Here is a 12,511-nt window from a genome sequence, read left to right as displayed (position 1 = left end):
TTTAATACATACTCTAGCTTGGGCAAGAAGGAAAAGGACATCCAGGAGGAGTGGAATCCCAGGCAGCCAGTCTCCCCCGTCCAGCCCATTGGGGTAGGAGGAAAGTGCCCTGATTGACGGGAGGGACCGAGTGCGGCACTTCTCTGCTTCTCGGAGCACATACCCCTCGCCTGGATGGAAGGGCAGCCGTCCTCACACCTTGGCCCAAAGAAGGGGCCCTCCCCCCAGATGTCTCTTCGGGCCCCTCTGCCCACATGCAAACCTAGGTGTACCCGAGTGACCCTCAGGAGCCCAGAGGGCCCAGTGAGCCCGTGGGGACGGCCTTGGCGCTGCAGGAGCCCAGCCCAGCCCTGAAAGGCGCGAGCGCCATCTGATCCACAGACACCGAGACCCTCCGGGGCGCCTGCAGCTGGCGGGGGGCCACCCAGCAGCCCCGCAGCCCAGGGCCGGGCACACAGAGCTCTCAGGAGGCCGCGTGCTGCGCTGTGCGATGCTCAACGAGCCCCGGGGTCTCGGCTCGGAGAGACGGAAGGTGGGCCTCACGGCGGGTGTGAGACCCCGGGAAGAGGTGGGCCGCCGCCGCCGGGCCCAAGGTGCAGCGGGAAGCCTACGTTCGTGTGGCGGCCGCCAGCCGCCACTCACCAGTCCTCTTGCTTTCTAGGAAAACTCTCCCTGGAAGAGTTCATCCGAGGGGCCAAGAGCGACCCGTCCATAGTGCGCCTCCTGCAGTGCGACCCCAGCAGCGCCGGCCACTTCTGAGCCGGAAGCCCCACCAACTGTAGAGCTGCTTGTGTTCCCTTTGGAGTTTCCTTTTTAACAAAAAAAAAATTTTTTTTTTTGCCAAACAATATTGACGGTGATGCTGTTCCCCGTGTGGTCGGATGCACCTCCCTCCGTGCCGCCTGCAGCTTCTTTTGTCGTGGACGCTTCGTGGGAATGTCTAGAGCCCCCGCGCTTGTGGAGAGCATGAACAGTGCTGCCGTGCACAGACTTTGTGGTGTTCATTGTTCTGAAGATTTTTCATCGTTATTATTATTACCTTTCCTTTGATTCGAAAGTCTGTGTTCTAGAACTGAAGACTGGGGGAGGCAAGAGAAGAGAAGAGAAAACAATCCAGTCCAGTGATTGTATTGCAAGCTTGAGGGCCCTGTTTGGAAAACAAAATTCCCCACCTGGGTCTGGAGTAACACATGCCCTAGGCGTGATGGCACCAGATGCTCGATTTCCCAGGGACCAGGAATCCTCCGGGCCAGGCTATTAAAGGGGCCTGGGGGATTCCCGCCTGGAGGCCCACCCCATCCTCTTCCCCAGCAGGCTTTAGTTTCTAAGCTGTGAACATTTCAAGGTAAATTCACAGAGGAGAGGAAAAAGATGGCTCAGCTATTTCTTCCCAGGTTTACACTAGTTGAGCTAAGATGAGTTTCTCTGGAAATTAAACACAAATGGTAATTTATATTTCAAAACCAGACCCATCTTGTTGCCTATTGTAGTTTAAAAAAAAAAAAAAGATTGCTGTATATAAAATACTGGGTATTGCAGACGAAATTAAGTGTTTTGCCTTGTTTAAATGAAATGCATGTTTAGTGAGCACTAATACAATCTTATTACAGGAGACTGTTTTCAGTAGCTTGTTGTGAAGTAAGCCAGCTATAATGAATGTCTATGTCTTATTTTAAAGTCATATCCGTCTTTGCACAAATGCACCAATCAACAGGTAATATTTTATATATTGCAGAAAAGTACAAAGTAACCATGACCAGAGCCCAACCTTAATTTTGAATGCTTTTCCAGTGGTAGTGCCTCGGGAATAGAAGTGGGGCAAGTTTGAGTGGGATGTGTCAACTGGAGCACCAGAAGGTTCATATTTATTAGAGATGTGGGTTTGCCCACCCAGCCCAGCAGCCCGTTGACAGTCCTGGATCAGAGGTGTGGTGCTTTTCTGAGCAGATAATATTCTGTAGCTGTTCCCACCCCCACCCCAAATAGCATAAATTCTCGGGACTGCCCAATGCTTTAATCCACATGTATGGTTAGGAAGCCATAGCTGCAATGTTGACTTTTCCATGCCTCTAGCGGCCCTGAAAAGAGTCAGAGGTTGGGCATCATCTGGTTCATCTTGAAGAAGGCATAGGCAAGTGTGTCTGTGATTTCCAAGGCCCACCCTGGGGAACCCGAAAGGATCTTGCATCATCGTGTTCTCTGAATGCAAATTTCTATTTACAGAAGTGACAGTACAAATTTGAGTTGCTGTTTGGTCTGATGACCTCATACATCCTAATTTGAATTGAAAGGTAAGAGTACAAGTTGCTGGTCACAGGTAAGTCATATTTTCACAAGCAGTAGGCATGGGGAAGTCCAAACACTCAAGGATGTAGACGGGGAGATCCTGCCCCAAGAGAAGGAAGAGAGGTCCCCTTGGCTGCAGCCAAGCTACTTCCTGTAGACCATGAACCACAGAAAGATAAACTTATGACCATGAGGAAAATGATGCTGAACCCATTCTAACCTCTAGATTCCTGTGTGTTACTCGATTCCGTTTAAACTGATAGTAACAATCTGAATTTGTATGGTTGACCAAAACGAACCAACTTGGCAGGGTGAAATTTTGAGACCTGGACTCAGTAAAATAATCTCCATCTTCCTCTGAGTGTCGGGTTTTTTAATAGTGGTTCTATACTGTGAGACTTGCTGAGTGCCTCCATTGGCCAAGGGGTAAAATCTGGTTTTGAAAACTAGGGAATTAACCTAAGACGCGGCGTGCACAGTGGCAAGGGGACCCGGCACCTCTGTAGGTGATGTTCAGGAGCTGCCTCCCACTTTCTCCTGCTCTTGGTTGAAGACCTAATTCCTCCTTTAGTCCTCCTTAGATGGCGGAGTCAGTTAATGTTGGGGAAAGCCCGCCTGGGCTCTGTCCTCAGTCATGACATCTTACTGAGCCAGACTCACTCCGTTCCCTAGAACCTAGAGCTGGAGTGAGAAGCAGTGGAGAGCGTCTCCAGCTGTTAAGAAAACAAAGCAGTCGCACGGCTGATGAATGCTGGCACGCCCGGGATGGAGGGAAAATAGTCCTTGTCCTTGCCTGCCATTGACCCTGTCTGTATTTTCTTGAGGGTTGTTTTCTCATTCTCCTCCTTCCCAGGAAGGCCTTTGTATGTCTGATCCAATGCACTCAAGTGTGGCCAAGGGACTCGGCAGCACCCAGAAGGCTGAATGCCTAAAAGCTTATGTCACTCCTGTGCTGGGCTGTTCATTGCCATTGCTGTGTTGAGGGGCCTCTGGAAACGGAGTCTGTTCTGTCTGAAATCAGGCCAGCCTGTGACGTTCAAGGGACTGGAATAAAGTGGCTTACGACTTGAAGGATGATGCAGAGTGGTCCGACTGTTCGTATCCTTGTTTAGGGTGGGGAAGGGGTGTTGAGGGCGCAGTCCCATCCCATTGATATGCCCTGGGGGCACTTTCCACAAGTGAATTTAGTAATTTATGAATCCCTCCCCGTGGCGTGGGTCCTATATCAGTTGACTTTTGTGTTACTCTAGCTTGGCATTCGAGAATGTTGCTGATTTAATATGATGGTCTGGGACATGAGGTTTCCGTGCCTAAACTCCTGCTCCAGCTGAATCTGTGCCCGAGTGAGGGCCCAGATGCTGTGCTGGCCACCTCCTGGGTGTGCTTTCTGCTCTACAGGCACAAGGAAGCAGGGTTTGTGAAAGCGGGGATGAGAGGGTCTGCTGGACCCAAAGCCCTGTCCGAAAGCATCCTTGGTCTACATGTGGGCTAACTTACTTCCCTCTGCTCATGGCCTTCACTTTCGTACCTCCTCTCCTTCCTCACAACTGGAGCTATAAATTCTAGTCTCAACATTCGGTGCACCAGAAGGAGAAACTGAGGCAACTTCCTCTTCGGTGGGAAATTAACATCCCCCTCTCCCCTCTCGCGGCCTCTCAGGCTGGAGAAGAGTCTATAGGAAAACTGACATGATACAGAGCCCATGGCCTCAAAGCCAATTCAGATCAAGGTGCTTGCTGCTGCTGTCCTTGGCCTTGCCTCCAGCACAGAGGCCATGAATGTAGGAAAAAGGGGCTGAATGTCAGCTTTGGTAGGTGTCTCATGGGCCAACCAGACCTCATGTAGGGGCTGAGTTGGCCTGGAGGGGAGTCTTTTTGTACCTCACAGTTTCTCTCTGTAGACCAGCCATGGCCCTGATGCCCATGAGAACTGAGCATGAGTAATGCCATGTCACTCATGGCAGTGATGGTGAGGAGGTGGCTGGGACCCTCCAACCTGATCAGGAGCCTTCACTCGCACACCTGTTGGAGGTGAACCTGTTAATTTCCAGCACATTTGCAAGCCTGAGGCTCCTATTTTCAGGGTACTGTCCCAACCCAGCTCTGGACACCCTGACAGCCTAGTTCGGGCATGGGTTGGTGGGGGGGGGCATAGGCCAGGTGAGGAAGAATCTGCCTGTTTTCTCAGTCAAGGCAGGGGGAGATCACGCTAGCTCCCTTTGGAAGAAATGGAGATGCTTCATGCAGGCCGTTCTTATCTTTGTCAGGAGTATGCTTTCACTTTCCTGAAATTATCTGTTTGTTTTTTTTTAAGGTGGCTGAAGAAATGAAAGAAAATTGAGCCCTGTATTTTTCAAGGCAGTAGAGTATCAGTCAAACCCACCTAAAATAGAAAGATTGTTGCAGAGTGCAAAGGTGTCCACACCAAGGGTCTAACCAATGGGATATTCATTTCAAATAGATTTCTCTACACTTGAATGATGACCACGTGTCCAGGACTTAGATAGGTCCTGGGCATTTGCTGCCCTGGGTGTTGTTAATGTGCCATTGACCCTCAGAGATACAGGGGCTCAGACACTCGAGTTGGCAGCCTTCCTAAAGTGAGATTAGCGTTTGGTGACCTCTCATCACATTGTGAAAGTCTAAGGGTAAGAGGGGATTGTATGCCTTAGGACTGGGGTGACTGCTGAGCCCTGACTCTCCCAGAGTGAACCCCTATCCCGGTGCTGACGATGCCAGGCTGTTATCGCTGGGCACATCGCAGCCTCTGAGGATGGACTGCATCTAATGTGCCTCTTATTCCCCAGCACTGGACACGACGCCCGGACCATAGTAACTGAGCTGAGCTGGCATAGCAATGAAGGCAAGAGCTGGTACTGGAGCCTGTGGCCCTGAAAGCTTTACCTGCCTGGAGTCCCAGTACAGGGAGGTGGGGGGTGGGGGTGGGGTGGCACACATGGGGAGCAGAGTTCATAGCAGAACTATGGCTGCCATGGGTCAAGGGAGGACTGCCTCAGGGGAGATGTGGAGACCAGTGCATGCCCGGCAGGACCTCCTCGGGCCTGTGGGGAATACATTCAGACCTCCTGCTGAGACTGTGGAACACGGATCGTGGCAAAGAGGCCTTTGGCCCATTTCTAATCCCAGGATCTCTCCAGAAGCCTCCTCAACAAGCACTTCTCCTGACCTCCTCTTTGCTGCCCACTGGTCCAGGCACGGAGGCTGCTGAGGATGCCAAGGGGGTCAAAGTGGGTCAGAGAAAGCTTTCCCTAGGCAAATTTTTAGCCAAGATTTGAAAGCTGTGGACATGGACAGACAGACAGGTGGAAGAACATAGAAGCGCTACTTGTTTGGAGCAGAGAGGCTCTCGGGAGCTAATCGTGGAGGATGGCTGAAGGAGTGTGCGTGGCCACTGAGGAAATGCCGAGAAATACTGGGATTTGAGCTGACAGATACTAGCGAGGCTGTGGGTTCCAGGGCAAGAGACTGTCATGATGAGGTTGGCGTTTCAGCCACGTGGTTTTAGTCTCTGTGGAGAGGTGGGTGAGGATGAACTAAGGGACGGGAAAGCTCTCGTGGTACATTGAAGTGGTGGTGAGGGAGCTGGGACTGAGGAAGGCAGATGCAGATGGACAGAGCCTACTTCCTGCCCTGGGAACTGGAAGAATAGCCACGCTGGTGGCCGGTCGTGGTCACACCAAAGGCCTCGTGATGTCTTCAGCCGTCTTCTCATTTAACCTTGGGGTTGGGCACAACAAAGCAGCCAGAAGAGGAAATGTCTGCTGTGTTGGAGCCCAGGACCTGAGGTGCCCAAGGGGAGCCTAGAACCTTCCCCGCTCACACAGAGGCTTCTTTCCAGTCAGGCAAAGAGCCCCAATACCAACCTCATGGAAAACACCGGACATTCGAGTGTTAGGAATATTTATTTTTTTCTTCTTAAAAATGTACAAAAAATAAAATAACTGTATTTATAGTTTATAGATTCCCCCTCTCCCATTTACAAAACTATTAAGTTACATTTGCCTTTGTTTTTTTTTTTTTTTTTAACACGAGAGCAAATTGTCCATCTAGCAGTCTTCCTTGCTTGTCTTTAAGAAAGGGCTGTTCATAGAATTTGGCACAAGCCCTCTGCTTCTGTTGCATTTGCATAATTTTAAATAAGGAAAATAAATGTTTGATTCAGTTCATGCTTCTTAAGTTTCTGGGCTGGGACGTGTCTTAGTCTTTTAGGATCCAATTCCAAGATGACACCCGACTGCATTTTTCTGTTGGACCCAATTTCTAAACACCCATAAAGTCTAAGCAATTTGGGTAAGTATAAGAAAAACACTTGTTTCACATGTCCCTTGTCTTACATGGATTTTTTTTTTTTTTTAAAGCTTATTTATTAAGGGACAGAAAAAGAAGAGGAGGCAAGTTTTCCTATCTCTCTGGAGTGTTTTTTCTTGGACAATTTTGCTCATCAAAGCTCTGCTCATATACATAGTGAAGGCCACATCGAAGCTAAGCCATGGGCACACCGGGAACGCAGAGGGGACGTGGTAAGATGGGGACAGATCAAATGAGAGGGGACACTGCACCACCCTTTGCTGGCACTGACCTCATATGCTTTGTTCTGGCAGCGGTCACCGCGATCATTGCGCAGGGACCTGGGACAAAGGCAAAAGCCTCTCTGATTCATCTTCTGCCTAGGGCAGGATCAGCCAACATATTTTTCCCCAAAGGCTGGAGAGAGAAGGCTAGGTAACCCGTGTCAGATTGCCAAAGATTTTCTCTTTTTCCTACTCTGGAGTGCTGGGCCCCGGCCCAATAGTATTCGCCATTACGTCTGCCAATCGTGTCTGAAACCGCCCCTCAGGCAAGGAGCACGGGAGGCGCATTGTACATCATGCACTCCCAACAATGAGCCCCATTAGTACCCAGGAGGGTTCCCCCAGATGCCGGTCCGGGGCATGGCAGTCACAGAGTGGAAGGGGAGGCGACAGACTGGAGCAGAGGTGAATCCAGGATGTAACCTTTGGCACCACAGAGAGGGGTAATGTGTCCAGAAGACACAGAAAGAAAGGTGCCTCCTCACCACACCCAGAGATCTTCCTAGGCTCCGCACCTGCCCGCCATTCCATTCAAATCCTCTGCAGCCTCCAGGACAAACAGCTGGGCTGGAAGCAGCCCTCCCGTCCGGCTCTGGGCCTCAGGGGCAGTGGGGTGGGAGGGCAGGGAGCCCTGGAAGAGAAAGCCCCCAGGTAAGACATCAAAGTGCTTTACAGACAAATGGGTCCTTATGGAGAACCTGTCCTAGACCTGGGACCTTGGGTGGAGGGTTTGCTGGCTAGTAAAAAGCTAGTGCTTCAGCCCGCAAAGGTGAGCACAGACCCTAGACCACGTTCCTGTCCCCTCAAAGAGAACTGTGGCCTGGACGGTCCATGACGTCGTGATCGTTTGGGGAAGCGTTTCTTTTCCTCTGCCAGGGCACCCAGCAGGAGGGCAAACCTTCTCTCTCCGTCTTCCTCTGGACGCTGCTTTCCGAAGGGCCAGGGCTCTTGGGGCATTCTCGCTCGCTCCCTCCACATCCAGCAGCTGGGAGCAGAGGCGGCGGAGCCCCGGGAGGCCGCTGTGGCCTGGAGACCCAGAGCTGAACTGTCGGCCTCGCTCTCGGGACCGCAGTTGGGCTTTAAGGGGGCCACTTGTGATGAAGGGCGTGCTTGTAAACTGCGAGGCACTCACGGTGGCCAGGATCCTCACGATAGCCAAGGAGTTCTGCAGGGGGCCCAAGAGACGGGGCCCTGGTGGCAACCCCCCTGCCGTCTCTCCAGAAAGTTCAGGCGGTGCCGACACCAAAGCGGGAGGAGCTGGGGCCTCAGACAATCTGACCTTTGCCACGAGACAGTTCAGAGGGCGAGTCAGGAAAAGCGCATCGCCGTGAGATAAACTCAGTGGCCTCTGGGGCGGGCAGTGCCCGTGGAGAGGGAACAGGGCGCCCTCTGCGGACAGGGACCGAGGTCCCGCGCGTGCCCACGGGAGTGGCCGTCTCGGCGCCCACTGCAGTCACCCGACACCCCGAAAGCCACTTCCCTCGCCCAGCGCGTCTCCTGAACAGCACAGAGGCAGAAGCCTCTTGGAGAAAGCAGGGTCTCCAGGTAGGTGCCTCCCCCGGCCAGTGGCAGTAAACATGCCCACATACCACAGGTAGAATATATTATTGCCATATTATAAACACTATGTACACGGGTAGCCGGGCACACCTTCTAGGTTACTTACTAATTACACAGTGGCTGAATGTCTTCCTGTACATGGCCTGGTGGCCACTCGCTGGGAACCCCTGGGGGTATCGGCGAGATGACCGTCCCAGAGCAGCCTGAAGGTTTCTAACCAGGAAGGGGCGTCCACCTGTCCCCCGACCTCTGATGAAGGAAACGGCTCGTTCTGTCCGTCCGCTCAGGAGACGTGAGGCGGTGAGACGGCAGGGGCGAGCATCCTCAGGCCCTTCGGGATGAATGGATTGAAGGGGAGGGCTCTGGACGGTGGCACCGGGAGCCAGCAGTGACCTGCAGAGCCCTGGCGGGCCTGGGCCCCGGGCTCCGGAGAAAGGTGGACAATAAATATAAGGATCCAACAGGCGCAAGGCCCTTTCCCGAGGGGCTCGGGCTGCGGCTCCGTGGCAGGAGCCGGTGGGCGGACCAAACGCACGGACCAAACACGGGGCTTTGGGCCTCGGCCCGCTCCCCGGCGCAGTCGTGTAACAGCAGTTGTGAGATGGGCGAGGGGGGGTCTGCAGGGCCCGGGCTTCCGGCTCCCCCGGGGAGAAAGGCCCTGAGGGCTGCTGCCCGGAGCAGGGCTCAGATCTCCATGAGCGTGACCTTGAAGCCTTCCAGCACGCTCTCCATGTTGAGGATGAAGGTGTCCTCGTTCGAGTAGTGCTCGATGATGTTGTCGTCCATGTTCACCAGGATGCTGCCGGGGACGGGGGAACAGAGAGGCCGTGACCAAGGCGCTCGGTGCCAGGGCGGGCTCCAGGCTGGGGGCTCCCTCAGCCGTGCTTTTGCAAGGGAGGCCAGGAAGGGGTGGGGAGGGGGGGGTGGAGGGGAGAGGAGACAGGCAGGGAGAGAGGCTTCCACTCTGCAGCGGCCCCCAAACTGGCCCCCACAAGCCACTCTGAGGAAAGCAAAACCTCGATTTCTCAGAACTAACTCCTTATGAAACAGGATTTCAGAGCTCATTCAACCCAAACCTTTTGCTTTCTAGATTGGTAAACTACAGCCCAGAAGTTAACAGAGCCTGAAATCACAGAGTTAGCTATTGACAGGGCCAGGTCCCCGAACTATTTTCATTAAACCATATAGCCTACTGAAAATGCATTTTAAAAAAGTACTCCACACTTAGGAGAAGAGGAAAATAAACAAGAGCTGCAGGTACCCTTCCTCAAGCATGTAGTGTGTTCCAGTGTTTTGGAGACCTTGTGTTCAGTCCTCAGGGCAACCTTGAAGGCAGGTGCGAGCATCACCACGTTGCAAATGAGAAACCTGAGCTCAGCAAGGTGAGATCGTGTCCCCAAGTTCACTCAGCTGGTTCACGGCTGAGCTAGGTTTTGAAACTGGCTTTGCCTCACTCTGAAGTTCATACTTTTACCACATGTGACCTACTCCTTGGTTAACCATCTGGGTTGGGTTTGGTTTTAAGAAAACCAACAACTTCCAGGGCCTGTCTATGATTTAGAAGTCCTTGAACCAATCCCCTTCTCTGAAGTCAGACAGATCTTGGTTTGAGAACTGACTCTCATTTTACAGCTCTGTGTCATCAGGCAAGTTGTTTAGCCTTTCCGCAAAAATAAGAATAACAACCCTGCTTTAGACGGTGGTTGTTAGGATTAAAGTATTTAGCGCAGGGCCTGAGACAGGGCTCAGTGGAAGTGAAATGTTACCATCGGCATGTGCATCGACACTGAGGGTTTCTGCTCAACGTGAGACCTTGAGACACCGCTCAAATCTCACCAGCGAAGGAATACACTCAGCCTCCTGCACTGACTTTGGAAAGAACTGTAACATGCATTTTCGTGAGCTTTTCAACCAGGGCTCAAGTGGAAAGGGTTTCCTGCTTGGCTCCAAATTAACCCAGAGACCGCATCACTCAAAAAGCCTGAGTATCCCAGATAATCAATTTCCTTTATGAAAGAGGCCCAAGGAAGAGTTTAAAGACCTATTTTCTGCTTTTTGTAAGAAAATAGCTCCAGAAGCTGACTCTAATGGAGCCCCTCTCCTGGCACTAAATCCAGCTCCGTGGCAACTAAACTTGGAGCCTCATACACAGGAGGCCCTGGGAGGGCTGGAGACAGCAGATGTGCGAGCTAAACACTAGGGCTTTGGGGCCACGGACCTGGGTTAAATCTGCGCCTCGCCTACTGAACGTGAGACTTTGGGCAAGTTGCTTAGCCTCCGTCAGCAATAAATTATGGATAAGAATCTACCTGAGTGGTGAGGAATAATAGAACAATACACATAAAGCACTTAGCAGGGGGCCCAGAACCTACTGAACACCAGATAAATGAGAGCTGTTGTTCTTAACGGTGAGAACAAGCAGGTCCAGTAACCATTTCGATCATTATGTTAGTAATGACCTCAGAAGAATCCCCTATGCCCTGAATCCTTTGTATTCCTACTGTGCTGCCCTGAAACCAGCCCCAAGAGCAGCACGTGATTCCCTATAAACTCTGCTCTCTGCAGAAGGGCGACCTTGCCACTCTCCCCAGGGCCACTCTCACCGCTTCCAGACCCCTCTATTCTACCCACTAATCCTGTCATTGGAGGGGGGCATCTCAGCTGACATCATGACAATGCACTCTCACCCCCCGCTCTCTCTCATTAAAGGTCTTCAAAATCCGTGGCACATGTAAGCTGCTCAGCACGCCTTTGGAAGGATGACAAATTTTTATAAAAGGCAGACAACAGAACTAACAAAAGACGGGCACCATCTTGTTTTTTTTTTAAAGGCACTGTATAGACATATCTGATTGGGAAATCAATTTAAGTTCAGTTTCTTTCTTACCCTTTTTTGCTTTTCTTGTAAAGCTTTGTTATCTTTTCCACGGGCAGCCCGTATTTCTCAGATATCTGCAAACAATAACAAAAAGGCAGATGAGTGTGGAAGGGGAGCCAAGCAGAGACGAGAGAAAATTCCAACTTCACCGTCCTGGAAATGTTTCTGGGTGCCAGTGGCCTTCACTCATGAGTCAGACTCTCAAAAAGGCTCATTTGTAAGGCTCTCCCTTTGGACAAACCATAAATCAGTCAACAAAAAATTCATCCACAGGAGAATTTAATATATGATGAAGGTGTCATTTCAGGTCAGTCAGAAAAAAATGGACCTTAATCATGATGTTGGATTAAATAGGTAGCCATATAGAAAAAAATTAACAAGTTAAGTCAGATCCCTTCTCCACGACTTCCATCAAAATAAATATCACCAAAGATTTACAGGGAAAAGATGAAACCATGCAAGAAGAAACCATGAATCAATTCTTTGTATAGATATCATCTTTTAAGTAAGGAAGATGCCAAGCAAGCTATGAAACCTGAAGAAAAAAGGCCAGAACGTTGATAAAGCAGCATAAAATGAAAAATACCAGTTTAGGCAAAACCACCCAAAAAGCTGAGGACAAACAATACACTGGGAAACATTTTTGCAGCACAAATGACAGACATGGAACTAACTTTCTTAAGTTAGAAAGAACACCTCCAAATTAAAAAAAAAGGACTAACATGCTCCCTTTGGCAGCACATATACTAAAATTGGAACGATACAGAGAAGATGAGCATGGACCCTGCACATGGACGTGCAAGTTCGTGAATCGGTCCATAGTCTTTAATACAAATGAATGTATTTACAAAACAGAAACAGACTCAGACATAGAAAACAAACTTATGGTTACCAAAGGGGAAAGGGGGGAGGGAGGGATAAATTAGGATTAACACATTGCTGTATATAAAATAGATAATCAATAGGACCTACTGTATAGCACAGGGAACTATATTCAATACCTTATAATAACCTATAATGGAAAATAATCTGAAAAAATATATACATATAACTGAATCACTTTGCTGTACACCTGAAACTAACATAATATTGTAAATCAACCATGCTTCAATTAAAAGAAAGGAAAAGACTAACAATTCAATGGGAAAAGGAAGAAAACAACATAAAGAAGTAATTCACAGAAAAAATACAATAGG

General features: G+C 50.4%; 2 protein-coding genes and 1 non-coding gene across 14 annotated transcripts in view; 2 read left to right on the top strand and 1 right to left on the bottom strand.

Annotated features, from left to right (window-relative positions):
• NCALD (neurocalcin delta) overlaps positions 1-5,131 on the top strand; it is a 443,801-nt gene extending 438,670 nt beyond the window's left edge. For 11 of the 12 annotated variants that reach the window (XM_068525732.1, XM_068525738.1, XM_068525731.1 and 8 more), the window contains one exon: positions 662-5,131. In XM_068525732.1, coding sequence (XP_068381833.1) covers positions 662-759 — 98 coding nt within the window. In that variant the 3' untranslated portion in view covers positions 760-5,131. The remainder of the gene's footprint in view (positions 1-661) is intronic. The other variant, XR_011070731.1, reaches the window with a different exon arrangement.
• Positions 5,132-9,121: 3,990 nt separating this feature from the next.
• The window catches only part of GRHL2 (grainyhead like transcription factor 2), a 111,736-nt gene continuing 108,346 nt past the window's right edge, over positions 9,122-12,511 (bottom strand). Inside the window, exons 14-15 of the mRNA XM_068525664.1 lie at positions 11,325-11,389; positions 9,122-9,236 (exon numbers count right to left, since the gene is read on the bottom strand). Of these exons, the coding sequence (XP_068381765.1) occupies positions 9,122-9,236; positions 11,325-11,389 (180 nt within the window). The remainder of the gene's footprint in view (positions 9,237-11,324; positions 11,390-12,511) is intronic.
• Positions 12,038-12,141, top strand: LOC137751659 (U6 spliceosomal RNA). The gene has a single exon (XR_011070910.1). It is a non-coding gene; the product is annotated as a U6 spliceosomal RNA (small nuclear RNA).

This window comes from Eschrichtius robustus, chromosome 17, assembly GCF_028021215.1.
Source record: "Eschrichtius robustus isolate mEscRob2 chromosome 17, mEscRob2.pri, whole genome shotgun sequence".
NCBI lineage: Eukaryota > Metazoa > Chordata > Mammalia > Artiodactyla > Eschrichtiidae > Eschrichtius > Eschrichtius robustus.
The sequence above is the reverse complement of the archived record's forward strand: the minus strand, read 5'-3'. Positions and strand labels throughout refer to the sequence as shown.